General features: G+C 42.7%; 1 protein-coding gene across 2 annotated transcripts; it reads left to right on the top strand.

Annotated features, from left to right (window-relative positions):
- The first annotated feature begins 18 nt into the window (after positions 1 to 18).
- Klf5 (Kruppel like factor 5) lies at positions 19 to 18,953 on the top strand. 2 transcript variants are annotated; one of them, XM_045146598.1, is made up of 4 exons: positions 19 to 273; positions 2,573 to 3,446; positions 4,776 to 4,835; positions 17,201 to 18,953. In XM_045146598.1, the coding sequence occupies exons 1-4, from the start codon at positions 19 to 21 to the stop codon at positions 17,377 to 17,379; spliced, it is 1,368 nt and encodes a 455-aa protein (XP_045002533.1). In that variant the 3' UTR covers positions 17,380 to 18,953. The 2 variants fall into 2 exon arrangements, with proteins under 2 accessions (XP_045002533.1, XP_045002534.1); XM_045146599.1 differs by lacking the exon at positions 19 to 273 and adding an exon at positions 519 to 536.
- Positions 18,954 to 27,466: the final 8,513 nt, after the last annotated feature.

Here is a 27,466-nt window from a genome sequence, read left to right as displayed (position 1 = left end):
CCCCCGCCGCCAGTGCCCATGGCTACGCGGGTGCTGAGCCTGAGCGCCCGCCTGGGAGCCGTACCCCAGCCGCCGGCCGCCCAGGACGAGCCGGTGTTCGCGCAGCTCAAGCCCGTGCTGGGCGCCGCCGCGAACCCGGCCCGCGACGCGGCGCTCTTCCCGGGAGAGGAGCTGAAGCACGCGCATCACCACCCGCAGGCGCAGCCCGCGCCGCCGCCGCCGCCGCCGCCGCCCTCCGCGGGCCCGCGGCTGCCCGCCGACGAGCTGGTCCAGGTAGGCGAGAGCGCACCGCCCGGCGGCCCGTGCTCCTTCCCGGGGCTCGGGCGTGTCCCGTCCGCCGCTGCGGGGCGCGGGCGGCAGGGGCCGCTCCAGGCTGGGGCGCGCGCGGGCGCCGGGGCGCAGAGGGTTGACGGAGCAAGCCGGCGAGTGGGGGGGGGGGGTCAGCGCTGCCCTGTCCTGCTCGAAGGGACACAGCGTCCCGTCGAGCAATTTGGAGGACCGGGAGGGTCACCGAGCACAGCCGGCGGGCCGGGAAGGTGTGTGTGTGTGTGTTGGGGCCGGGGGAGGGCGGGGGATCTGCCCAGAAGTGGTTGGAGACTGCTGCGCTCAGGCGCACCTCGGTGGTTTTCTTGCGTGGTGGCTAAACCTTGGACCCAACCTCAACTTGACTTCGGGGACTGCCTGCGCTTTTCTCTCGCGCTTCCTCCCACGGCCTTGGCCTTGGAGGTCCCGTAGTGCAGATTGAGGTGTTGGGGAAAGGGTTTCCTGGAAGCGATCCTGGGGCCCCTTTGGGGAAGCTGCAGTCAGGAGAGCCCAAGTTGTGTTGGAGCACCTCTTTTTCTTTAAAAAGAGCCCCCCCCCCCCAGGCCAGGGGTGTTGTTTTCTTGGTGTGCACGTAAATTTCCTCCCAGAGTCGCGTGGAAAGCTGGCAGTTGGCTTTTACACTTGCCCAGCAGCCGAATTAGAGCAGCCGCCTGTTTCTCTCGCCCACGCATGGGAGTCATATAGCCCAGAAAAAACTTCCCGGGACTTTTAGCTTGTCCCAAGGAGAGGGGAGGAAAAAAAAAAAAACCTGGAAACAGACCCACATGCAAACAGCTGGAAGAGCTAAAATCAGAAACCACTAACCGCCACGGGAGCGCAGTGCACGAAAGGGTTTTAGTTCGGTTTATTTCAAGAAGCCTCATTTAATAGCCTCTTGGGGTATTGTGTGTTTGTACCCAGCGCCTACTCTGTGGGGTCTGCCAGTGTGGCGGTACTTTGAGAGGACAGTGACATTTGTCAGAGATGTGACTCACACGACTACATTAATCTTTATTTTTAAAATCGTGTGTATTGAGGAAATCCAGTCCTCATCCACACTGAAGGGTTTGAATGATCTGAGGTCGGAGTGGAGCTGCTTTTTGAAATTTAGGCTATGCCTCCTACCAACTGATTAAGGTGTCCTGGTTAATAGTTACATGAACAATTTCATTCAGTTGCGTCTTGTTCTATTTGGAATTTCCCTTTCAATGTGAAAAATTAAGCCCGTCTTAAACTAGGAGAGAAGATAGCTGGGGAAAGGCAGAGGCGACTTGTTTTGAGATAGGATTATGTCTTTTATCACCGTCTGGGAACTGTTGAATTATTTCATTTTGTCAGTTTGCTCTTCGGAGACAACAAGATGAGGGGGTAAGGATGAGTGAGCTTTTTTACAGAGTGAGGGGGAATGTAGCATTGGCCTACTGAGGAGGACATGAGAAATGTTTTGCTCATGACTGTGCTGGCGAGCCAACAGCTCTCCCCACCCACGGGCATCTTAACACCAGTCTACCAAGGGAGCGATTTTCCCCTAGGTAATTAAAGATCTGTTTTAGATAGGGATATGAATAGGAACATTTCATTATTATATTAACCAATTACCAAATCTGCTGGTTAAAATCAGCATTTAGATCAAATGTTGCATGTGAAATTGTTTTGTTTCAGTGGATACTATTTTCCCAAAACATCTTAACTACTATCATTGAATTATAATAAAAAGACACCAAGATAGCCAAAGAATGTTTCACATTAGGTAGTTCAGAAATATGTAGCCTCAGGTCCCTCTCCTAGAAGCCCTTTAGTACTTTGTTTTAAAGATCTGCCCAGTTTTTAGTGTTAGAATAAAGCAGGTTCAAAGTCACTGACGTGAACAGATCTGAGACATTATGGCAGTATTTGAGAGGGCACTGTCATTGCAAACTCCTGAGATGCGGGACCCTGATTGTACCAGGGATACATTATTGCATCAGAGGGGACTGTGTTTTGTGTTCACTTCCTTTTTTTTTTTTTTTCTTGTTTGCCTTTCACTTTTTGTCTAAGGTTGATCTGGGAAGTGATTTTACTAAAGATATGTTATACAGCCTTTCGTAAGCTTTTGGTGAACCAATAGTTACACAATGGACAGAATCAACCCCCATGTGTATGAGCAGCACCTAGTTGTTTTCCCTAGTATTTCTTACCACAGGGGTCCAAAGGCCTGTTAAGGAAGCCCTGTTTGTCCTTCCTGCGGTGAAGCAGGTGGTTACTCGAGTCTGTGTCCATTCTTTCTTAGACGAGATGTGAAATGGAGAAATATCTGACGCCTCAGCTGCCTCCAGTCCCGATAACCCCAGAGCACAAAAAGTACAGACGAGACAGTGCCTCAGTTGTCGACCAGTTCTTCACCGACAGCGAAGGCTTACCTTACAGCATCAACATGAACGTCTTCCTCCCTGACATCACTCACCTGAGAACTGGCCTCTACAAATCCCAGAGACCGTGCGTAACCCAGATCAAGACAGAACCTGTCACCATCTTCAGCCACCAGAGTGAGACGACTGCTCCTCCTCCAGCCCCAACCCAGGCCCTCCCTGAGTTCACCAGTATATTCAGCTCCCACCAGACCACAGCTCCAGAGGTGAACAATATTTTCATCAAACAAGAACTTCCTACTCCAGATCTTCATCTCTCTGTCCCTTCCCAGCAGGGCCACCTATACCAGCTTCTGAATGCCCCGGATCTAGACATGCCCACTTCTACAAACCAGACAGCAGTAATGGACACCCTTAATGTCTCCATGTCGGCCGCCATGGCAGGCCTTAACACACACACCTCCGCCGTTCCGCAGACTACCATGAAACAGTTCCAGGGCATGTCCCCTTGCACATACGCCATGCCAAGCCAGTTTCTTCCGCAGCAGGCCACTTACTTTCCCCCGTCACCACCCAGCTCAGAGCCTGGAAGTCCCGATAGACAAGCAGAGATGCTTCAGAATTTGACCCCACCTCCATCCTATGCTGCTACCATTGCTTCTAAACTGGCAATTCACACCCCAAATTTACCTGCCACTCTGCCAGTTAGTACGCCAAGCATCCAACCTGTCAGATACAATAGAAGAAGTAACCCGGACCTGGAAAAGAGACGGATCCACTACTGCGATTATCCTGGTATGTAGTGTTCATGGGTAATGTGCGCGCACACGTGCACACACACACACACACGTATTTTCATAGAGCTTCTTTTCAGCCTTGCACATTGAATTTACATAGGAAAGTTGTATGTAGCTAAAAATAAGTCATCTACTTTTGTTCTTTGTGCACTGTGCCTGTACTTTACCCCGAAATATCCCCAGTATGGTGCTGATTTTATGTATTTAAAAAATGGCTAGCATGACATGGTGGCTGATGCTGATAACTGGGTTCAGGGGGGCTGAGGCCGAATGTTCACAAATTCAATGTCTGTGTCTGCAAAAGAAAACTTTGTTAAAAATTCCCCCATTTTTTTTTTGTTTTTTAAAGAAAGTGACTAGACCATTCTGGGAAGCTATTACCTTAAACATATTTCTCTTTACTAGTAAAGAAAGTTTGAATTTTATAAAGTACATCACTAAATCCTAAATTAAGTCTTCTTGAGATTAGGTAGGGTAGGAGAAAATAGTGTGTGGTAATGAAGTAGGATTTTTAGATGCCTGGCTTATTGGTAGGTACAAGACTGTTCATAGAATAGATTTAAGAGTTGTTCCTTTAGAATATACTCATTCTTGAGTGAGATACCTGACCCCAAATTATAAATGGATGATAGTAATGAAAATATCTCCCAGTTGCTGGCATAAGCTAGTTTATGATTAATACAGGGCATAATTTATTGACTATGGTACAGGATATGGCATGACATGTGCAGACAATTATAGTCGTCTTGGATAATGGTTTAGCACTGTCAGCTCTACAGCCATTACATGTTTTTAAAAAGCATTCTGTGGGGCTGGAAAGATGGCTTAGCGGTTAAGGCACTTGTCTGTGAAGCCTAAGGACCCGGGTTCCATTCCCCTGAACCTGGGTAAGCCAGATGTACCTGGTGGCTCATGCATCTGGAGTTCATTTACAGTAGCTAGAAGCCCTGGCCCATTCTCTTTCTCATAAATGAATAAAGGCAAAATATTAAACAACATACCATTATATATGCTGTTAAGTCACTGAAGTATGTCTTCAAGTAGGAAGCACCCACTGGAATCTAAACACGAAATTCCCATTGGTGGCAAGACTCCACCACCTGTGGTCTTCCCTACCACAGCGATACATGAGACATCACCGTGTGCCTTTCATAAGTAATGGGGGCAGGCTCTTTAAGACTTTTAAAACCAAAGCTTCATATATTATGTGTAGCCTCTCAGAGATTTCGTCTTTAAAGCCAGATTTTAAACATTGAATCATCAAATGTAAAGATTTCAAAAGGGTCTGGACATGACAAGCTGTTCTCTCTTTGCCCCTTTATTTTAGGTTGCACAAAAGTTTATACAAAGTCTTCTCATTTAAAAGCTCACCTGAGGACTCATACCGGTATGTAATTTTCTTGTTAATTCTGCGAGTTGTGTAAATAGTGTTAAGTGGTATTCATCCTTTTAAAAGGCAGCACGTGTTTGATCTCTTCTTTCTTCTGTCAACCTTTATTTTTTAATGACCTACCTTTTCAGTACTGGCTTGGCTCAAAATTCAGTTCCCTGGGAGAGTTTGGTTCCAGGAAGACTGATGTTCCTCGCCCTGTCACCTCATGTAGAATTAATGACCCCCCAAAACATAAACAAAAATGTTTACTAATGGATTCTAAAACATTTCACGGCACTGCTATTCTTGTCTTGAAAGAAGGAAAAATTTCTGCTCGGCAAATCGTTTTGCTTCAATAAAGCCCTTTTAAGTTCAAAACTTTTCCACCTCACATGCACAGAATCACTGCCTCACACTGTATCTTTAATTTCACCAGTGGCTTCAAATATCTATGATTAGCGTGCCTGCTGTGCTTGGTGAAAAGTAGGCCTGAAACTGTAGATCAGGAAAATCAGGTGCTCAAAGCAGGGTTCTGGTTTGAGAACCATCGCACACCCTCTCCCAGCCTGCATTTGATTTTTCTGAGCGGTCTCATCTTTGGTCTGGCTTTGGCCTGGCACCCTTGTCTAAGTCATGGTTTTATGTTTCATCTCTTTAATTTGGTAATTCGTTGTTTTGTTACATCTATAGAAAATCCTTTCAGGAGCTTTTTAATTTTAGAATTTTATGTCAGAACCCGTTTTAAGATGAAATTAGGTGGTATCCTTTATTAAAGGGCTCCACATACTCATAATATTTTCAAATATATAGAAGGTTACTGTTTGTAATTTTCTTAAAAGAGTAGCCCTAAAGGAAAAAAAAAAAGATATAAAGTGATTGTATTTTTTCCCCTCAATAAATACAGCCTTACCTAAAGTTCAAAGAATAACTTCGCTAATAAAAGCAGTGACCTAGCAAAATGTATTATTCCATCATTGCTATGGAAACCAAAGTATTCAACAGTTCCTTTGAATGGGTTGTTGGATTAGTGTGAGGACTTGAATCTCCCCAGGCTAGATGTTACTATGGAAATTGAGTTTTGATAAATGAAGTAGTTATCTCTAACTGCTGCATTAAAAAGTAAAAGCTTTTGAACAAAGGTCAGTGCTGAGATAGAGGCCCTGGAGAGGACTATGGTTGCAGACATTTTGTACGTCTGTTGGGAAGTACTGCTTGCTACTTGACTGGATAAACACCACTTACTAAAACTCAGAGTAGTGGCAGGTGCCAGGACCTTGTGAGAAACTGCTTGTAAAGAAAAGACATCCTCTGCCGTTATCTGTGATGTGACTTGGGCCTGACATTTTAGCTATAGATTGTGTCAAAAGCTCCTACGTCAGCATCAACGTGGAAATTAGGTTTGCAGCTAAGCGCCCTCAGAGGAGTTCAGCATATGATAAAAACTTCAGTCAGCTACAGTTTTTGAAATACAAATGACAAGTGCCAGGAGATATTATGTATGGAAATACCAAAATGTCCTTTTACCAGACCGCGTACTGCAGTAGGGGAACATTGAACTTGGATTTTACCAGAATTTTTGATCAAGGAGAAATAGAAATAACTTCTAAATATTTGCACTTTTTTTTTTCTCTACTCTCCTGGCAGTCCTTGAAACTGAAGATAGGAAAGGGGGGGTGCGTTTTTATGAGGTTAAAGTCTGCTAATAAAAAAAGCACAATTGCATATAAGGATGCAATCAACTGCTTATTGCAGGGGTATAGTCGGGCCATATCTAAATAGCCTTTCAACCCCTGTCAGGGGTTAGTGTTCTGAATGCTTGTACCTGGGATTCTGGAACTTGACCTGCTGGCAAAGAAATTTAATAGTGGGCTGCCTTAACAATGCCTTCACTAATCAAAGCAAACTGAAAAGGGGACCTAGGCCTAGTTTGGGTCCCATACCTTGACTTTTCCACCTGATCATAAATACTGTGGCCTTCAATGTCTAATGAGTGGGACCATGTAATCCAGTTTAATAAAGTTTTGTTTGATAGTCTTTCAAATGCCTTGGGGAGGGTTTGTACCAGACTCGCTCATCTGGCTAAACCCGTTCTTAGGTAATCATAGAGCATTGGGGCTCTTTTCTCCTCATTTCTAGTTTCTAGACAATGCCTTTTAAAATTACCTGTGCGCTCTCATTGCATCCTCCCCACCCCGCTCAGTGAATGTTAGAGAAGCCAGCAAGGGCTTGTGGGGTTCGCTGGTTTTTCTTAAAAGCCCCAGGTAGATGAGACAGTTTTTGTGAATAGCTTCTCTGATTTAATAGCTTGTTTTGCTTTCTATTTTTTCTGTTTCCTCCCACTTGGACAACTTATTAGAGAACTAAAAAAAAAAAAGTCTGTGGAGTTGTTGATTTTGTATTTGATGACATAAAAGAAATTACTCTTTGAATGATTGTTGTTTTGCTGGCAGAATATGACACACCCTGGCATTTCTTTGGAAAATAATTGTAATTGCTTTAAAATGTCAGGTTGCCATGTGTTTTAAAAATGATTTAGGCAATTAAAACAACTTACATCTGGTTGTTTCATTCCTTATTCTAGATTCTAGGTGTGATCACTTATTTCAGATTGTAAATGATTCTTTAACTTGGGTTACGGATTGAATCTAATCAGATAGTCTCTCTGATGCAGAACTGGCTTTTCCTAATTTGGGACAAATGAGTAAAAGATAAATCAATGTTTTCAATCCCAAGTATCACAGCATTCAAATTTTCTAAGTTCACACCTTTGTCTGTCTCCTGAGGATGGTCAGAGAGAAGTGCTGGAACACCCTGCTGTATTTCCTTGGTGTTGGTGTAGACATACACATGCGTCCACAACAGCATACTTAAAGGTTTATGTGGACACCCTTTATGTGGGTGCATGTGCGTGCTGCTTGTAACATGTGTATGTTCATATTTAATATGCTTCTGGCTAGAAATAGTTATGCTGTTTCTAGGCAACAGTGTCAATAAGTAGTCTATTTCCAAATAAAAATATTTGTTCTTTTAATAGCATATAAATGAATACTTCGTTGACATTCTTATGCCCTATGATGGGCACAAAGGTGCATACGCTTTGCCATCCTACAGTTTCTCTCTAGCACCTTTACAAAAACGTAGTTCCTGGGCTGGAGAGATGGCTTAGCGCTTAAGCACTTGCCTGTGAAGCCTAAGGACCCTGGTTCGAGGCTCTGTTCCCCAGGACCCACGTTAGCCAGATGCACAAGGGGGCGCACATGTCTGGAGTCCATTTGCAATGGCTGGAGGCCCTGGCGTGCCCATTCACACTCTCTCTGCCTCTTTCTCTCTCTGTCTGTAGTTCTCAAATCAATAAATAAACAAAAAAATTTAAAAAAATAGTTCCACCCTCATAAATTAACATGACTGATAAACTATCTTTTGCAAACAGCTCTTAATTTTTGTGCTTTGTAATCTTTTCCTTCATTTTTTTTAAAAATTCTTTTTGTGTGTGCTGGAAATCAAACCCAGAACCGTGCACCTGCTGGGCAAATGCCTTCATCCTGAGCTACAACCCCAGATCCTTTTCCTTAATTCCATGCTAGTTCTAGATCAGTTTTTCAGCCTCAGTTTTCTGGAGCAAGGCAGAAACAGTAGTTGTACAAAGAAGTCTTTGAGGAGCACATGCATTTGGTCCAGGCTTCTCGGACGGAGTCTACTCCATACTTTGATCTGCTTACCACAGGTTGAGAAAAGGAAATTTGGAGCACTCCCACAAAAGAAAGTAAAAACATAAATAGCACAGGAACAAACATAGGCTTTGAGTAAAGACTGGCTTTGCGATTCTCTTGAGAACCACTTCTGTATTGTCTAAAGTCTTCTAAGGAGTTGGATCCTCACCCCATCTTCTCTCTCACTCTTTTATGTGAAGTGCATTATTTTCTCAAGATATTTATAAACTGTTACGGTATATACTTTTAAATACATAACCCATAAATTTTTGGTTCAGTTTTTTGCTCTAAGCTCAGTTTCCATTGATTATATTAGGCATAGTTTTAAAATATGTTTTGAATTTTGTTTATTTGTGGGGGGGCAGACACACACACACACAGAGAGAGAGAGAGAGAGAGAGAGAGAGAGAGAGAGAGAGGGAGAGACAGAGAGAGAAGAAGAGAGGAGAGGAGTGAATGGGCATACCAGGGCTTCCTGCCACTGCAAACTCCAGATGCATGTGTCACTTAGTGCATCTGGATTTATGTGGGCACTGAAGAATTGAACTCAGATCCTTAGGTTTTGCAAGCAAACACCTTAACTGCTGAGCCATCTCCCCAGCCCCAGGCATAGGTTTTGATGTTAAAGTATTAATAATGTTGACAGCAAAGATGTTTTCATTCTAAGCACTTCCGTACTGGAAGGAACATTTAGAGTATTTTGAACATCGTACTTCTTTTTATGGAACTGCGGAAAGGATAAAAGCTTTAAAAAATAGAGAACTTGGAGGGCTTTTACTTCAGACTACCATGGATGGAGATCACATGATTTGGATCCAGAATAGATCAATACTAGTTAAACATATTAACCTGTTGTATTGGGACAAATACCACAGGGGAAATACTTTGTGTAGGGTAAGGCTTAGGGATTTTCTTCTATAAAAACAGTGCAGGAAAAAGTATCATGTTTAGCCTTTAGTGATATTAGTAGTCAAATATTCCTTATTTTCAATATTTTATCCTTACTTGTAGCTTTGAAATTTATTTTCTTTAAAAAATACTTCTCTCTCTCTGTGCTCACAAATATATAAATAAGAGAGAGAGAGAGAGAGACAGAAAGAGAATGGGCACACCAGGGCCTCCAGGCATTGTAAACAAACTCCAGATGCCTGAACCACTTTGTGCATCTGGATTTATGTGGGCACTGAGGAATCAAACTCGAGTCTTTAAGCATTGCAGGCAAGAGCCTTAACCATTAAGTTACCTCTCCCGAAACTTACTTTCTGTATTGACTACTTCAGGCATATGCTTAAAAAAGAAAAAAAAAAAAAAAGAGTGGCTTAGAGGCATGCTGGTTCTGACCCCAGGAAAGGTATTTCTGAGCACGAAAGCTCAGAACCATTTCTTTTTAATGACTCACTGGGAAGATTAAACTTTGCTTCTGGGACTTGTTCCTTCATCTGAAAAACATTTACATAGGAAATTGATTAAACATTGTTTTGAGATGATAAAGCTTATCAAAGGTTAAGAACTGTAATTTGATTCAGCAAACATTTTTGACTGGTTTCGAGGAGAATCCAAAGAATAATCCCTTCTCACCCCTTTGTTTTGAAGCAAGGTGGGAGGAGATCATTCACTCGTGGATTAAATAGAATTGCTGAAACTGAGCTCCAGGCAGTCAGCTGTGATGGTTGAAAGAATGCAGAAAGTGATATTTTATTTTTATTTATTTATTTTTATTTTTGGTTTTTCGAGGTAGGGTCTCACTCTGGCTCAGGCTGACCTGGAATTCACTGTGTAGTCTCAGGGTGGCCTTGAACTCATGGTGATCCTCCTACCTCTGTCTCCCGAGTGCTGGGATTAAAGGCGTGCGCCACCACACCCGGCAGAAAGTGATATTTTAAACAGTATTTTAATTACCCACGAATTTTACATTGGCACGTTATCATTGATTGTATAGAATGTCATGGATGCTCACTTGACGACCTATGTCTCTTCTGTTGAACGAGTAGAAACAAAGTGGCATCTTACTTGAGTACAAGCATCTGGGACCATTCCTGTCTCTGGGCCTGTATTACTGACACTCAAGGGCCTCTAAGGGGTCAGGGACAAGGTACTGGTTTAGAAGTGCACAGTAAGTCATTACTTAAAAACAACTGTGCATGACAATACACTGCCCTTTGACTATTGTATGAAAAGGCAGAGTTAAGCAGGGTGGCTATATAAAGGAAAGGATAGCAGCCTCATTCAGGGTTGGACTAAGTGAAAACAGGATTGTTTTGGTCTTTTTTAAAAGGAAAGTGTATGATACTTTTTTCCATTTGTTTTTAAGTTGTTTTTTTTTTATGGTTTTTTCAAGGTAGTGTCTCACTCTCCTCAGGCTAATGTGGAATTCACTATGTAGTCTCAGGGTGGCCTTGAACTCACAGTTATCCTCCTACCTCTGTCTCCTTCCTCCCGAGTGCTGGGATTAAAGGTGTGCACCACCACACCCAGCAAGTTTGGGTTCTTACAAAGAAAATAAATCTGAGTGGCATTGTTTTGTCAGGAGACTGAAGAATTGTTGTTTCCTGTCATTGGCCTTCTTATGAGGAGAGCCGAAGTGCTAGAGAGGCACTCCCTCTCTCCTGAGCCCTGTCAGCTTAGTCAGGTCCTACAGATAGATGATGCTCCCTGGTCCCCAACAGGAGCCCCTTTGCTGCCTTTGACCAGCACTTTGAGCTTCAGAACTTCTTTTCCACAAGTCTTGTCCAGTTCTGTGAACAAGAACAATTGTAGAACTTCAGGGTGTATGATAAATGATTCTAGTATTTTCTCTTAAAGAGGCTCAAAGTAGGATTCTTATCCACACTCAGATCAACCCTGCTGGGCCCAGGTGATCCCAAGCCTCACACTAGCCTCCTGTTCCAGCCCTTCGTCCTCATTATGAGCATCCCCAGGCTGGGGTCTCCTTATGGTGCTTTGAGGGCGGCATTAGAGGAAGAGCAGTGCATCCTGGGAGAAGGAAGAGAAGGCGGCCTTTGCCTCTTTGGAAATTAAAAGCCTAGCAAGGAAGGCAAAAGACAGCTATTTGAAACCCTCATTAAAATGTGTGTACAAGTACATATCATTGGTCAAATGATCCCGGGGACTGAAACCACCACTCTGGGCATGCCAAGCACATGCTCCACCTTTGAGTCAATCCCCAGGCCTCTGCAAAAGAGATTTAAGGGCTGGGAAGATGGCTCAATGGATAAAAGCACTTGCTTACACAGCCTGCTGGTACAGGTTCGATTCCTCAGCTCCTCATGTAAAGCCAGATGCACAAAGCGGTGCATCGCCTGGAGTTCATTTGCAGCAGCAAGAGGCTCTGTTGTGTTTTCTCTTTATTTCTCTCTCATTCTCTCTCTCTGAAATAAATAAGTAAATTTTTTTAATTATAAAAAAAAGATTTAGCTGGGCATGGTGGTGCACGCCTTTAATTCTAGCACTTGGGGAAGCAGAGGTAAGAGGATCACTGTGAGTTTGAGGCCAGTCTGGGACTACAGAGTGAATTCCAGGTCAGTCTGGGCTGAAGTGAAACTTAACTTTGCAAAAAACAAAATAAATAAATAAATAAATAATATAATATAATATAATATATATATATATACACACACAAAAAAAAAAGAGATGTAGGAAAAATGATTTGTCATGGTCTGTCAGGTTTTCTAGGAGGGTAAGATGATCAGATAACTCTGATCCATGCAGGGAAAAGGGGATGTTAACATGTCTTTTTGTAGTCTCCCCAAAGTGGACCATATTGAGAGGGTGTAACTAGTGTTAGATTAACCTTTTTTAATATATATATTTTAATTTACAATGAGAGAGAAAGAGAAAGGATACACCAGGGCCTTCTGAAAATGCATATGAAGCCCAGCCAGACACATATGGTACTTTGTGCCTCTGGCTTTTTAGGTGTGTACTGGGATGTTAAACCTGGGTCATGAGGCCTTGTAAGAAGGTGCCTTTAATTGCTGAGACATCTCCCGAGCTTTAAAGATTCATCTTTAAAGTGAACCTTTCTCAGCTACGAGTATGGGAGATCTGCTATAAGGAACTCTAATAAAATTTTAGTGGAAAATTACTAACCATGATGTATAAGATATGAATTAGTGAGTCAAAGTCATTATTTCACCCTACCACTTTTCTCAACCTTCCCATGGACTTTTTATTGGTTTTTATTTTTCTCTCTTGACTTGCAGAAGCAACTTCAATTTTGAGCCTATTTCAGAGGCTAAATTCCCTAAGACTTTGATGAGGGGAAAAAAAATCCACTATTTAAGTTATTTGAGGCCAGAGAAAGTCTTGTTTTGGCAAAACACTTGATACAGGCTACGCCCTCTTCACTAAGCACTGACCTTCATTCTGATCATTTAGTGCTCTATCTTCATCAGATATTGATTAGATTGTCTTTTAGAATCTGGGAAGAACCATATAAATTTGTTATAATGAACTTTTTTCTAATAAACTTTTTGAAAGATGTCTAATATGACTAGGCTCAAACAAAAAATACCTTCTGTGGCTTTTTTTCTCTTTTATTAGAAGAATCTATGTAGAACTTTCTAGAGAAAGACCTTAGTATGAGTCTATTGAATATGTTCAGCAGAGCAGAGGAATGTCCTATTCCATTGTAGTAAGTTCAAAAGTCTTTTTTTTTTTTTTTAATTTTTCAAGGTAGGGTCTCACTCTTGTCTAGGCTGACCTGTAATTCACTAAGTAGTCTCAGGCTGGCCTTGAACTCACAGAGATCCTCCTACTTCAGCCTCCTGAGTGTTGGAATTCAAGGCTTGTGCTACCACACCTGGCTCAAAAGTCATTTTTTAACTCTATTCATCAGAGAAGACAAAAACAAAGTTGTAGTTTCCTAATATTGATTCTTTGAATACTTTGGAAACATTTTGCTAACCCAGTTAAATTCTGGGCGAAAGGAACTCCCAGTGGGGTGACATTTGAAGACTGCCAGTGGTAGTATGAGGCAGTTTTCAGACCCTGAAATGTAGGTCCCCATAACGAGATGGCTCAGCCACAGTAGGCCCTGGATTTCCCACCGCCTGGGGCTTAAGGGCTGTTGAGAGGCCATTACCTGCCCTTACCCTTCACCCATGGCTTTAGAATGTCAGGAAATCTGAAGAGTATGTATGTGTTCCTCGAATTGTTCAAAGAAGTGTAATGATAGTGTTTGCTAATGGAAGACTTAAGTGGGGCATTAAAGAAAAGTGGCAGGCCAGGACTCTTAATGTGGAGGGCAGTGGTTCACTTCTAACTCTTGGGGTTCCTGTCAGGAGTGTGTGGGGTGTGCCTAGCGCTAGAATGTGCATGGTAGAGGCTCGTACGTACTCCTCTCCTTCTCCAGGTAACATTTCTGCTTAGCATTTCTACAAAAATATGTTAATAGCTTTATCAGTGTGGGTTGTATGTATGTTTAAATTGGACATTTTTTTCAGAGATTAGAGATTATTTCAAACATCCCTATGATTTTTAAGGTAGAGTAAGAAAGCGCATGCTTTGAGATAAAGTTGGATGTTTTTCATGCTGTGCACATTTGTCACTCTTTTTTTTTTTTCTCTTTGCCTTTGGAAAGTTTCACATTAATGGCATGAGAACTTAAAAATACAGTTGATGTTGAAAGAGCTTAACTAAATATTTTAAATTGGTGATATTGGAAAGAGATTCTGTAAAAATCCAATTAGACTTTTGAAAGCTCTGTCCTGCTGAAACATAACGTGAAGGAAGTGAGTTTGGTTTCCCAAAGCACTGTGCGTAGTGTTTCTGGCGTAGGAATAAAGGCTTGAGTCTGCTCTTTGGCCAGAATCGGGCACCAGTTTCCTCTGTGAGGTTTTACTTGAGCAGCGCTGACACGTGACAAATTTCCAAACTGCCCCAAGTGTGGGTAGTTGTCCTTGCTTTTATAGAAAAGCTCGGCCTCAAGAACTGCCCTTCCAGACACTGGCAGTATTCTTGGCTGAATAACCTATAGATATATGAAAATTGAGAGCAAACCCCAAGAGTTTTAGGAACCTTAATGGCTACTGTATTTCAACCAATCAGTAAATTCAACTTTAAAAACATTGGTGCAGTTTATTGCCTTGTAGCCAATAAAAACAGTGAACAAAAAGTCTAGTGTCCCGTTTCTAAAGTAAACTGAAAATCTAGTATTCCTGCTACTTGATTATTAAATTCAAAAGACTAGAATGATTCTTTTAAAATTGGAACTCTTGAGGAAGTTTTTTTTCCCCCCTTCCTTAGACATCAGAAATAGCCTTTCCTCATTGAATGACAGTAAAGCATTTAGCTAATATGCTTGTTTTTGTGGTTTATTTTTATAAGGAACAAAACCAGATGCTTGGTTGAAAAATTGTTCTGTTCGATTTACACTTGCAAACAGGTTACATTTACTTTTAAAATGTTTTGTTTATCAAACAGATTACATGTGAATGTAAGTGAAAGAAAAATGATTTTTGTCAAATCATTTAAAATGTCTTACAGCTATCAAGCTAGAATTTGCTTTGAGGAAGTTAGGCAGAAGTCTGTAATCTCAGCACTTGCAAGGCTGGGGCAGGAGGATTGTTGCAAGTCAAGGCCAGCCTGGGCTACATAATGAGACCCTCCCTCAAACAAAAACAAGAAAAATATGAGGGAGAGAACCCAGAGTTGAGATGTGCATTTTATTTTTATTTTATTTTATTTTTTGAGATACCATGTTGCTTTAAATTCATGACCCTCCCACCTCAGCCTCTTGAGTGCTAGGTTTCAGTATTGGGCTGAAATGTGCATTTGAAAATGGAGTGATAGGAACCAGGAAGGAAATTACAAAGTGTGCCTTAGGTCAGAGCCAGAAGAGGGGCACAGATCGGTGATTGGGGATGGCTGTCATAGCGAGGTGGGTGAAATCTTGTGGTATTGGAAATATTCAGGGCCAGTTTCAGGTGGTCAGGTCTGACCTTTTCTTTGTCCTATGAAATTGGAGTGGTCACCATCAGGACCGTAATGAGTGTGTTAACCACAAGCTGTTGAAACTGAGCTGGTGTAGACACTATCAGGGAGTCCTGAAACTTCTGGAAAACGATACTGCTCAGTCAGACCAGAAAAGTGGTTGAGTTTCATTGTTCAAAGCAACTCAGAGGTTCTTCCTTTTCAGAAGAAAACTTTGTTTGTTTAGGCTCAGGATGGTCTTGAATTCGAACCCTCCTGCCTCAGCTGGGCCAGAAAACTCCATTCTTAAAGGAATTCGGGGGAAGTTGTTCATGCAAAACCCAGCTGGAACCATTGGCATTCACAGGAAATGATAACAAAGTGAATCATGACTGTAGGAATTACTAGTCAGTGCTCAGTGAAAGACTTGTTTGCTATGTACATAGGAGAACACAACTGTAAATAAAATTGATTCCAAAACTGAATTAAAACTGCATTGTAAGTATTAAGTAGTTCTGAAAGTTCAGCAACTGGTAAACTCGGGAGGACATTGAGAATCTTACATATTATGGGATGAGAGGGGCTCAAATGTCAGTTCACTGTCAGGTGTTGTGGACTGGAAAGAGGAAGATTGGGCCGGGGGTTTTAAATCTCACATGTCTACACCCCATGAGGCCAGGCCTCTTTGTTTTCATTGTGTCCATGCATGTTACTGTGTCTGGAGAAGCAGACTGGGCACGTTTTCTGTGCGATACATCCTGGTAACCTTCATGGAGTAGACCTGACAAAAGCATTAAATGCACACAGCAGGCGGTGTGAGAAGTGTGTGTGGACTTGAACACAGATCAGCGGTAGAGGCCTTACTGAAGGTTCATTCCTCAGCACTATAGTAAAAGAAAAAGAAAAAGAAAACTACAGTTGTTTCATGGTCTGTCTCTTTACCAGTGTGAATTTATCGGTACCAGAGCTTGTGGCCCAGTGAAGGTATCTATCAAACGACAGCAAATGCGGAAAGCTGTGAACGTTCGCCAGCTTGGTCTTGCTTTGATCTGTAAAGTGTGAATGTGTGTGCTGGTGTGAACTTCAGAGCAGGATGAGGCTGGGATCCACAGTCTGCTGGCCATGGTTGTGGGCTGCAAGTCGCAAGTTAGGATCAGTTTCAGGTTAAGCAGTCCTGGTCTTTGAACGTCACAGTGAACGTGATTTCAGTAGTTCCTTAGCAAGTGTAGCCATTGAGTTGCAGTAATTTCACTTAGGTTTGTGTAAAACTGCGTTTGCATCCTGGAAAGCCACCCCGATCGCACCTCACCGCTCAGACTTGCATGTGCAGGGGTGCAGAAAACTTAGGAGGCAGAGGTAGGAGGTGAAAAACTACCTTGAAAAAAAGACATGGGGGGGGGCAACAGTGGCACCACTGATTTTGCCTTTGCGTAGGATTGCCATTCTTCAGTTTTCTTTTTGTAATTTGAGATAGGGTTTGGTGGCTCAGTCTGGCCTTGCACTTGCTATGTATGTCGCAGAGGCTGGCAACAAACTCCTGACCCACTTCCCAAGTACTGGGATTACAGACCCATTAACGCCCCCCCACCCCCATTGGGGTTCATTCTTTAGTTCCCAAAGGCACACCAGTGCCTTTTTGCTCCGCATGAAGCAAGAGTGGAAGTCTCGTTCCGTGGAATGATGGATGCCTTTGAGGGTCTCATGTGCGCATGTCTGGGAGCGGGCTGCCTCACCACGTTTGTTTGTTCCTCGTGGCAGGCGAGAAGCCGTACAAGTGCACCTGGGAGGGCTGCGACTGGAGGTTCGCGCGCTCCGACGAGCTGACCCGCCACTACCGCAAGCACACGGGCGCCAAGCCCTTCCAGTGCGGCGTGTGCAACCGCAGCTTCTCGCGCTCCGACCACCTGGCCCTGCACATGAAGCGCCACCAGAACTGAGCGCCCCGGCCCCGCCGACCTGACCGCCCCCCCCCCCCCACGCACCCCGCGCACCGAAGAACTGGAAATGTATATTTTGTATATGTGAGACCACAGGGAATACATTGTATCAATACCAAAGTGTTGGGTCCCTTTCCGAAGCTGCTCCCTCGCGACAGGCAGCCGCGTCTCAGCTCAGAACGGCGGCGGGGCCCGGGGGGGGCGCGCGCCGGGCTGCCTTCTCCCAGTCTGCACGCGCGCCGTGCACCTGCTTGGTGATAGTGGCTAGGAAACCCAGCAGCTGGCAGGCACCCGAGGGCATGGATTGTCAGGAGTTTACTTGACGCGGACTAGTTTTTCTCAATATAGATAATTCCTTAGCCGTACTCAGTGTACCTGACAATTCACAGATAGCCATTGAACAAATGTGTTTTTGTTTTGTTTTGTTTTGTTTTTATATATATGAGTTGCCTATATTTGCTACTCAAATTTTGTAAATATGCAAATCAGCTTTATAGGTTTATTACAAGTTTTTTAAAGATTCTTTTGGGAAAATCATACTTCTTTTGAAAATAACAATACATTTACAGTTAGAATTTGTGGTAAGATACCTCTCAAAAACATTACCAATTTCATTTCTTTGGGGCGGGGAGGGAAGAAATAATCATTCAAATAAACTTTAAAAGCAAATTTCATGCACTGATTGAAATAGGATTGTTTATTTTAAATATGAAAGATATTTTATATGAATTTAAACTGAAGAGCTTAATAAAGATAGTTACAATATAAAAAAGTTAAACCTTTTACAATAAGCTAAACAGTATCATTTTTCAAAAAGAAGGACCTGTGTAGGTTTCACATATGTCTACATTGAACCTAGGATACAGTTTTCATGTATGGAAACGTTGAACTTATGATGCAGTTTTCATATACTGAGATGTTTGCTTGTGCAGTACTGTTGGTTAAATGACAATTTATGTGGATTTTGCATGTAATATACAGTGAGACACAGTAATTTTATCTAAATTACAGTGCAGTATAGTTAACCTGTTGTTAATACTGACTCAGTGTCTGCCTTTAATATCCATGATATGTTGAAAACGTAAGGAAACAAGTGCTACATATATGCAATATCAAAAAGTAATGTGATGCTGACGCTGTTAACCAAAGGGCAGAATCAAGCAAAATGCCAAAAGCGGTCTTAATTGAAATGAAAATTTAATTTTGTTTTAAAAATATTGTTTATCATTATTTATTTTGTGGTAATATAGTAAGTTTTTTTAGAAAACAATTTTCATAACTTGATAAATTATAGTTTTGTTTGTTAGTTGCTCTTAAAACATGTAAATAGATGACAAGTGGTGTAAATAATTTTGTAAGAGGCTTCAAGATGTTTATACGTGGACACATGCCTACATAAAAAGCATAAATCGGTTGCTGTTTTGCTTCTTTTCCCTTCTTATTTTTGTATTGTGGTCATTTCCTATGCAAATATCGGAGCAAACAGCTGTATAGTTGTAGAATTTTTTGAGAGAATGAGATGTTTATATATTAACGACAATTTTTTTTGGAAAATAAAAAGTGCCTAAAAGAGTCATGTTGTGCCTGTCTTCTTTACCTACCCTAGCCAGGATCATGGGCAAATTCCCTTCCTAAAACAAACTGCTTGAAAGGGTCTGATCAGGGCCATTAATGAAAAGCCAGCTCTGGGGCAGTTGGGAGAAAAAGCATTAGCTGGTATGTGCTTATGATCCCAGTACTCAGATCAGGAGACTGAATTCAGGACCAGTGTGAACAATAGTGAGATCCTGTCTTGAAAGAGAAACCACACTGAATCAACACACCTTTAAGGCATAGAACAATTTATTAACAAAATTAGGACTGGGCATGTAGCTCAGTTGGTAGAATGCTTGTTACCATGTAGGATGTCTGGGTTTGATCATAAAACCAGAGGTGGTGGTGTGAATCCACAATTCCAGCACTCAGGAGGTAGCGGGACAGGTTCAAGTTTATTTCTGTCTACATACTGAGTTCAAGGCCAGTCTGGGCTACGTGAGATTGTCAGAAAATAATTAGAAGAATAAAGTATAATTGATAAATACACGTATATTTTTTAAATGCTTTCATTTTGCAATCAGAGGTAGAAGATACACACACACACACACACACACACACACACACAGAGAGAGAGAGAGAGAGAGAGAGAGAGAATATGAATGGGTACACAAAGGCCTACGGCTGCTGCACACAAGCTCCAGGTGCATGTGTCACTGTTTATCTGGCTGTACGTAGGTACTGGGGAATCAAACCTGGGCTTTGCAGGCAAACATCTTAACCACTGAGCCATTTCTCCAGTCCAATGCACATCTGACTACCTCCCATGTTACATCTATCCTTTAACATTGCTTCAAGTTGGTTGTGCATGTTTGGAGATCTTACTGTCAGAGGCAAATGGGTTTTTAAAATTGTAACTTGTTTGCTGGATTCCCAGTGCTGAGGGATCAAATCACAGCTTAGTGCATGCAACCCCGTCCCTCTGAAGGTTGATTTTACCTATGTCTTGGCTTTTGATATTCTCCAACGAGAGCACCTGAGACTTCTTAGAGAAATGATTGAATCTAGGCCTGGGATGGGAAGTAGCTAGCCAGAGAGCCCTGAAACGTCTAATAATCTGAAAGTGGGGAAGTGACAGAAAGGAAAACCCTACCTGGCCCATGTCATCAAGAAAGCAAGATCAGCCGGGCATGGTGGCACACACCTTTAATCCCAGCACCCAGGATGCAGAGGTAGGAGGATTGTCGTGAGTTCAAGGCCAGCCTGAGAATTTAGAGCAAGTTGCAGATCATCCTGGGCTAGAGTGAGACCCTACTTCAACCTCCCCCCCCCAAAAAAGGTAAGATTGTATTATAACCTGAGATGTAAAATATCCCTAGTAGAAAAGTACATGAAGAGCAGGCACAAGTTGACAGAATAATGCCAAATAATTTTTGAAGTGACTCTGGTCTCCAGAATGGTAGCCAGCGTTCTCTCCTTAAGTGTGGTTCGCGGTAGTGACTTCCTCCAAAGCAGGCTGTGGGGAAGGGAGGCCGGGAGGATGTCTACAGTGCAGAGCTCAGTCCACAGCGGCCTGGCCAGGGGACCAAGGTCCACACCAACAGCGATAAGTCATGCTGATAATATGTACTCTTGATATGAGGTGATGAAAAGGGAACTTTGCCTTTGTGGTCTTCCTCAGAACACTACCTCAGTGTAATCATGAGAAGGCAGACATTGCACCTGAGGCGCCCTAAGAAAGACCAGTACTCAACATGGTCAAGGTCAGGAAAAGCAAACCTCCGAAGTTCTTAGACTCAAGGGAAACATACAGGGACATGAGAACTAAATACAATTTAGGAGTTAAAAAAAAAAAGCAGGAAGCTTCCCACTAGATATGTGAAGAAAGAAAGAAGACCTTATGATTAGGGGCTGGTGAATATCTATAGACGCCTGCATGATAGAATGAAAGCTCCGAGAAGATCTTCAATAAATGAACAACTTTAACCTCCTACCCCACCACTAAAAAGGTTGTTACCAGATTGCTATAGAAGCTACTAGTTTCACTTCCCTAGCTGGGTAATTGAACCCCAGACTATGGAATCCAGTCTGTAGAGGGCTGGGAGACACCCGCCCCCACCTACTGTGGCAGATGGGTTCAGGGGGAGGCCTGGGTGGCACCTGCATGCGTTTGTCTGCTCGAGACCCAGAGAGGTGAAGCCACTTGTTCTGGGTCACACAAGAAGTCAGTAACATGCTGACCTACGTGTATGGGACTCCAGAATATTCCCTCATTTGTACCCTGCCCCCTTTTCCTGTACTGTAATTCATACCTGTTTCTCAGACATTCCCATACAAGTAGTATTAAACTCATGGGGTTCTGTCAAATAAAGGGGGACTGGAGAAATGGCTTAGCAGATGCCTGCAAAGCCTAAGGATCGGTTCGCTTCCCCAGGACCCATGTAAGCCAGATGCACAAGGTGGTGCATGCATCTGGGGTTCATTTGCAGTGGCTGGAGGCCCTGGCATGCCCATTCTCTCTCTCTCTCTTTTGCCTCTTTCTCATTCTCTTATAAATAAATAAAAATAAGATATTAAAAGGTTTTAAAATACAAAAAGGAAGCTACTGATTTGTTTATCTTCCAGACAAGAGGGTAGAAGAGTCTACAATGGACCATCTCAAGGGAAAACTCTAAATCTGTTCAAAATTCCAGCCAGGTCCCTCACAGAAAACCCCAGACAGTAGGGTATTCCAGCACTGAGGAGGCTGAGACAGGAGGATGGAGAGTTCCAGACCTGGCCAGGTATGTCTCAAAGAGAAGTAGGAGGAGAAGGGAGGAAGGAAAAGAAGTAAAGTATAGAAATTAGTTAATGTGTCAATATTGGTTCATTCCTTGTGACAAATATATCATACTTGGTGTATACTGTTAATAATTAGGGAAGTGGGCAGGGTTACAGGAATGTGATATCTTTGTTACCAGAATTCTGTAAATTTAAAACTTTTGGGGGGGTGGGTGGAGGTGGACATCGCCTCCCCATGTAGATGAGGACGGAACCCAGGGTATGCATGCTAAGCAAGCACTCTACGAATTGAGATACATCCCCAGCCCACAATGGGGATGAACAGAAGCCGGGGTGGTAGCTCATTTGTGTAAGCCCAGCATTCTGGAGGCTAAGGTAGGATTGCCATATGTTGGAGGCCACCCTGGGCTACAGGGTGAGTTCCAGGTTAGCCTGGGCTAGAGTGAGATCTTGTTACAAAACAAAAACAAAAAGCCAGTTGGACAAGGTGGTACACGCCTTTAATCCTAGCACTGGGGGGTGGGGGTAGGAGGGTTGCCATCAGTTTGAGGCCAACCTGAGAGACTATATAGTGAATTCCAGGTCAGCCTGGGCTAGAGTGAGACCCTACTTTGAAAAAACAAAAAACCAAAGCCAAATAAATATACAGGACAAATGAAACACAAATATCACTATCACTATGCATTAAGTTCACCCTAAATGGTTGTTGGGGTTGATGTGCTCAGAGCTAAAGCGGAAATTGAAGTTATGTAACTCACTTTTTACTTGGTTCTTTGCTCTTTCGAGCCTTCCAAGTAAGATCTAAGTCAATAATAATTGTTCCTTACAGATTTTTATTCTCTCTCTCTCTCTTTTTTCGAGGTAGGGTCTTACTCTGTAGCTCAGGCTGGCCTGGAATTCACTATATAGTCTCAGGCTGGCCTTGAACACACAGTGATCCTTCCTACATCTACCTCCCGAGTGCTGAGATTAAAGGTATGTCCTACTATGCCTGGCAGATTTCATATTCTTTCATGGGCAAAAACCATAATTGCTTTGGCCTAAATTTACTTCTAGAGCTTATTTTTTTTTCTCTAAAAATATGAGACCACAGGCTTCTTGAAGCAAAGACATGTGAGTCAGGGGTCTTTCTATTTTCAGTTGTCATTGATAATTATATGATTAGTCACTACCTTATGACCATAAACCCTCACTCTCGCTTTGGCTTCCAGTAACTGCATTGAGCTTACTAACACAACACCATTTAACCTGAGATAGTAAAGCGCAGGTGTTTCCAGTTCTTTCTGTCACATAAGTACTCCTTTCTTCCCCTTAGAGGCTGCCCTTGAGCTCCTGATGCCCCCTGCATCCAGGGATCATAGACATGCACTATCACACAGGTTCTTTCTCCCCTCTTGCCAGATGCCCATTTAAATCCTTGTTGGCCACAATCTCAGTTCTGACCCTCAGCCGTCATTAGCCACTGACCAATATTTGGTACTGGGAGGCATAGGAATGGCACTTTTCTCATTTGAATAATTTCTCTAATTTTTATTGGAAATCAAATAGGTTTTGCTTCTTCAGATTGTCAATTCCTTAGAAGAGACTATTATCACTTCCTTGGAAGTGTTTATGCCTTATTAGAGTGCCTTTTCATTACTGCTTTCATTGGTTAATAAAGGACGTGCTTTTAAAAGTTATATTCCAGTGCTGTGTGAATTGGTTTCAGCCACTACAGCCAATTGAATAAATCTGATGGCGGCCAAATTTCCTCTTTGTGTTGTGATGTTGATACAGCCGTGGTGTTGGGTTTTTGATAAGATGTGGGAAGGTGAAACTGGGATTATAATGCAAGCCTGTGTATTTGTACTAGTATTATTGTTAGTCTTTAAGGAAAGCAATTTGCAAAAGACAACTTTGACTAACAGACTTTTCTTTTTTTTTTTTTTGAAGCTGCAAATAATTTGATTGCTGATCATTGTTAGGTTTGCTAAATGATTATCCGGGCTCAAACCTATTCTGGTCGTTTCTTTGTAAACAAGCCACAGCAATTAGACACAACTTGAGCAATCCACCAGGTTCCAGTTGGCCGGAATGCAATTATGTGACAATGGCAAATACGTGCAGCTCAGAGATTTAACTGTCTGCAGTTCATTTTCCTCCCTTAAAGCCAAGCTCTCTTGCTTTATTTTGGTTGGTTATTTTGGTTTACATGAAGCATGTCACCCCATGGCATCGGATTAGAAGCTCCTTCCACACATAGGTCGGGCCCGGCTGGCCTGCGTACAAATGATTTGTAAATTCCTGCCAGATGCCTTTTCCTATCTACAGCTAAACCACCAGACATTTTGGGATTAACTCAGGGGTTATAGCATAACAAAAAAGGGCTTTTATTCTCCATAACCAAGTCTAGTCTGAACTTTGAAGTTAACCAGAATCCATCTTTAGTTAGTGTAAAAAACCATCTAGTGGGAAACTTTCCTCTACCTTGTCAATTACTCGGAGTTCTATGTGGAAAAACCTGGAAATTATTTAGTAAGTGTTTTAACTACTGAGAAAAATGAAGGGCCAGGCGTGGAGGCACACGCCTTCCCTCTCACACAGAAGGCGGAGGCAGGAAGGGAACTACTGCAGGTTCTAGGCCAGCTAGGGCAACAGCGAGTCTACAAATAAAAGTTAGATAAAGGGCTGGGAGAGGGCTGCAGAGATGGCTTAGCGGTTAAGCACTTGCCTGTGAAGCCTAAGGACCCCAGTTCGAGGCTCGGTTCCCCAGGTCCCACGTTAGCCAGATGCACAAGGGGGCGCACGCGTCTGGAGTTCGTTTGCAGTGGCTGGAAGCCCTGGCGTGCCCATTCTCTCTCTCTCCCTCTATCTGTCTTTCTCTCTGTGTCTGTCGCTCTCAAATAAATAAATTTAAAAAAAAATTTTTTTTTAAAAAAAAAGGGCTAGGAGAGACCTTGGGGAAATACTTGCTGTGATGACAGACAGGATTGAGAATCACCATAGAAACAAATCTCTGATCATGTCTGTGAGGGATTTTGTAGATTAGATTAGCTGAGGTTGGAGGACCCACATGACTATGGGTGCCACCATTGCATGGGCTGGGGATCCTGGGCTGTATAGAAAGGAGGAAGCTAGCTGAACGCCAAGACTCACTGCTGTCTGCTTCATCACTGGGCATTGAATGTGACAATGTGGTACTGCTTGCCTGCCCCAGCCATGACGGACTCTTCCCCTGAGACCTGTAAGCCAAAAATCAACCCTTTCCTTCCATGAGCTGCCACGGTCAAGTATTTTGTCAAGCAATGAGAAAGGATCTGATACATTAGTGCAGCATGTACGAGGCCCTATGTTCAATCCTAATTACTTAAAAAAAAAAGTCCATGAGAGCTAAATGCTGTTGAACAGGTTGTTACATGAAAACAGCATTGTCATTTTTTTTTTTTCTTCTGTAAGCCAGCAACTTTCATTTTATGTATCCAGATCTCTTAGGGTGAAAGTATTCAGGTTATGGGAATGGTAATATTCTTGAATGTGAAATATGGGTGTTTGGCAACTGAAGATGTGTGTGCAGCATGATTGTATTCTGGTCAAATGGAAACTGGCGTATTGCTCAATTTTAGTCTACTTACAAAGAAATGTGTGTGTGCGCGCGTTCGCCTACCTTTGTTGAGTAGTAAATTAAGAAGGTCACAAGACTTGTACCACAAGGTGACAGACTGCACATATCTGGTACTGTGGCCTCCTAAAACTTGAATAAGATGAACTTTTTCTTTATCCAAGACATGTTCTGCTGAGGGAAACCAGGACAGGAGAAAAAACAGCCAACTTGTGGGTGCTGGAAAAACCTAGCTGCAATGGTAGAAATGTATGCAGAACTGAAAACATCTAACTTTTACTAGTGGAGAAAGCCATGGGTTGAAGTAATTCTAACCCTTAAATCTCAAAAAATCTCCGAAACTAGTGATTTAGGAACTTCCAGCCAGACGTGGTGGTTCATGTCTATCCTCAGCACTCAGGAGGCTGAAGCAGGAGGATTGCCAAAAATTCAAGGCCAACTTGAGCTTCATATTAAAGCTCCAGTTCAGCCTAGGGCTACAGTGTGACACCATATCTCAGTAAAATGAATAAATAAATAAATGAAATAAAATGAAAATCATAGGTATTGAGAAAGAAAGAAAGAGCATCGGTGAATGGATCCAAATAGACTGGTCACTCCCTCACATGAAGACCTGCCTGGTAGGGTAGCATTCTTTCTGGATCAGGATGCTGCTCTCCCACAGGGAACCTGCCAGGCACCTTGGTCTCACACTCACAGCATTCACAAGCAGTCAGCAGCTTCTTTGATGCAGCTACTCATCTTCAGGCCCCTTGTCTCCCAGGCAGCACCAACGTGCCCAGGATCCAGCGCAGGTCAGGGGCGATGGCTGGGTTCAAGTCCTTGTTCCTGTTCTGGAACCTTCAGAGCTCTCCAGGGAGCCGAGTGGTGACTCCTCTTCCCGTGAGAAGCCTTAGTCCTTCAGACATTCATGTGGAGTCATCTCCATGTGAATTCGCTGGAGTGTTCTTCCCTTGAGACACAGACAGCAAAAAGGCCTTGTGGGCTGACAAATCTATTAAAGTTTCACAACACACGATAGAATAATCAAGTCACAGGTTCCTCAATAGGTGAGCAGGTTTAACTCCCCACCCCATCCTCAAAAGGTTTTTAGAAGTTTGAAGCTATTGATTCTTTTATCTTCTAGGAAAGAGACTACTGGAACAGTCTTTAGAGACCAACCCAAGGGAAAGAGCTAATTGTATCAAAGATTCTAGCCAGATCCCTCACAGAAAAACCCTAGACAGCTGGGCATGGTGATGTAACCCTATGATCCCAGCAATGATGATGCTTGAGGCAGGAGGATCTGGAATTGCAGGACATCCTGGGCTATACACTGAGACTGTATATCAAAAACAAAAGCAGGGCTGGAGAGATGGCTTAATGGTTAATGTGCTTGTCAGAGAAGCCTAAGGAACCAGGTTCAACTCTTCAGAACCCACACACGTAAGCCAGATGCACATAGTGGCACGTGCATCTGGAGTTTGTTTGCAGAGGCTGGTGGTCCTGGCACTCCCATTTTCTGTCTCTCTCTCTCTAGTAAATCAATTAAAAAAAAAAAAAAACAAAACCAAGAACAAATGAACAAGCCCCAGACAACTGGATTTAGACATCGCTTTAGAGCTTCCAACCAACCTTTTTTGTTTGTTTTATTTTATTTAATAAATATTTATTTTGTTTACTTATTAGAGAGAGAGAGAGAAAGAGGTAGATAGAGAAAGAGAGAGTGTGCATGCCAAGGCCTCTACCACTATAATCAAAGTCCAGAAGCGTGCACCACCTTCTGCATCTGGCTTAGGTAGGCACTGGGGAATCAAACCTGGGTCCTTAGGCTTTGCAGGCAAGCATCTTAACCACTAAGACATCTGTCTAGTCCTGATTTTTTTTTTTTTTTTGAGACAGTGTCACATGTAACAAAGGCTGGCTTAAACTTGCTACATAGCTGTGGATGGTCTTGAATTCCTGCTTTTCTTGTCGCCACCTTACAATTACTATGGGTAACAGGTACGAGTCATCTTTTCTGGCCCAATCGACTTTTCATTTCTCCACCATTACATACTAATAGACAACCACAAGAATCATATATCTGGGGAAATCATCTAAAAACACAGCAATAACAAAGGAAAAGAATAACAGTGAGAAAAATACTATAAATGTGTAAAACATTACAAAGAAAAAGCTATTATTAATTTCCTC

Source organism: Jaculus jaculus, chromosome 3, assembly GCF_020740685.1.
Source record: "Jaculus jaculus isolate mJacJac1 chromosome 3, mJacJac1.mat.Y.cur, whole genome shotgun sequence".
Classification (NCBI taxonomy): domain Eukaryota; kingdom Metazoa; phylum Chordata; class Mammalia; order Rodentia; family Dipodidae; genus Jaculus; species Jaculus jaculus.
The sequence above is the reverse complement of the archived record's forward strand: the minus strand, read 5'-3'. Positions and strand labels throughout refer to the sequence as shown.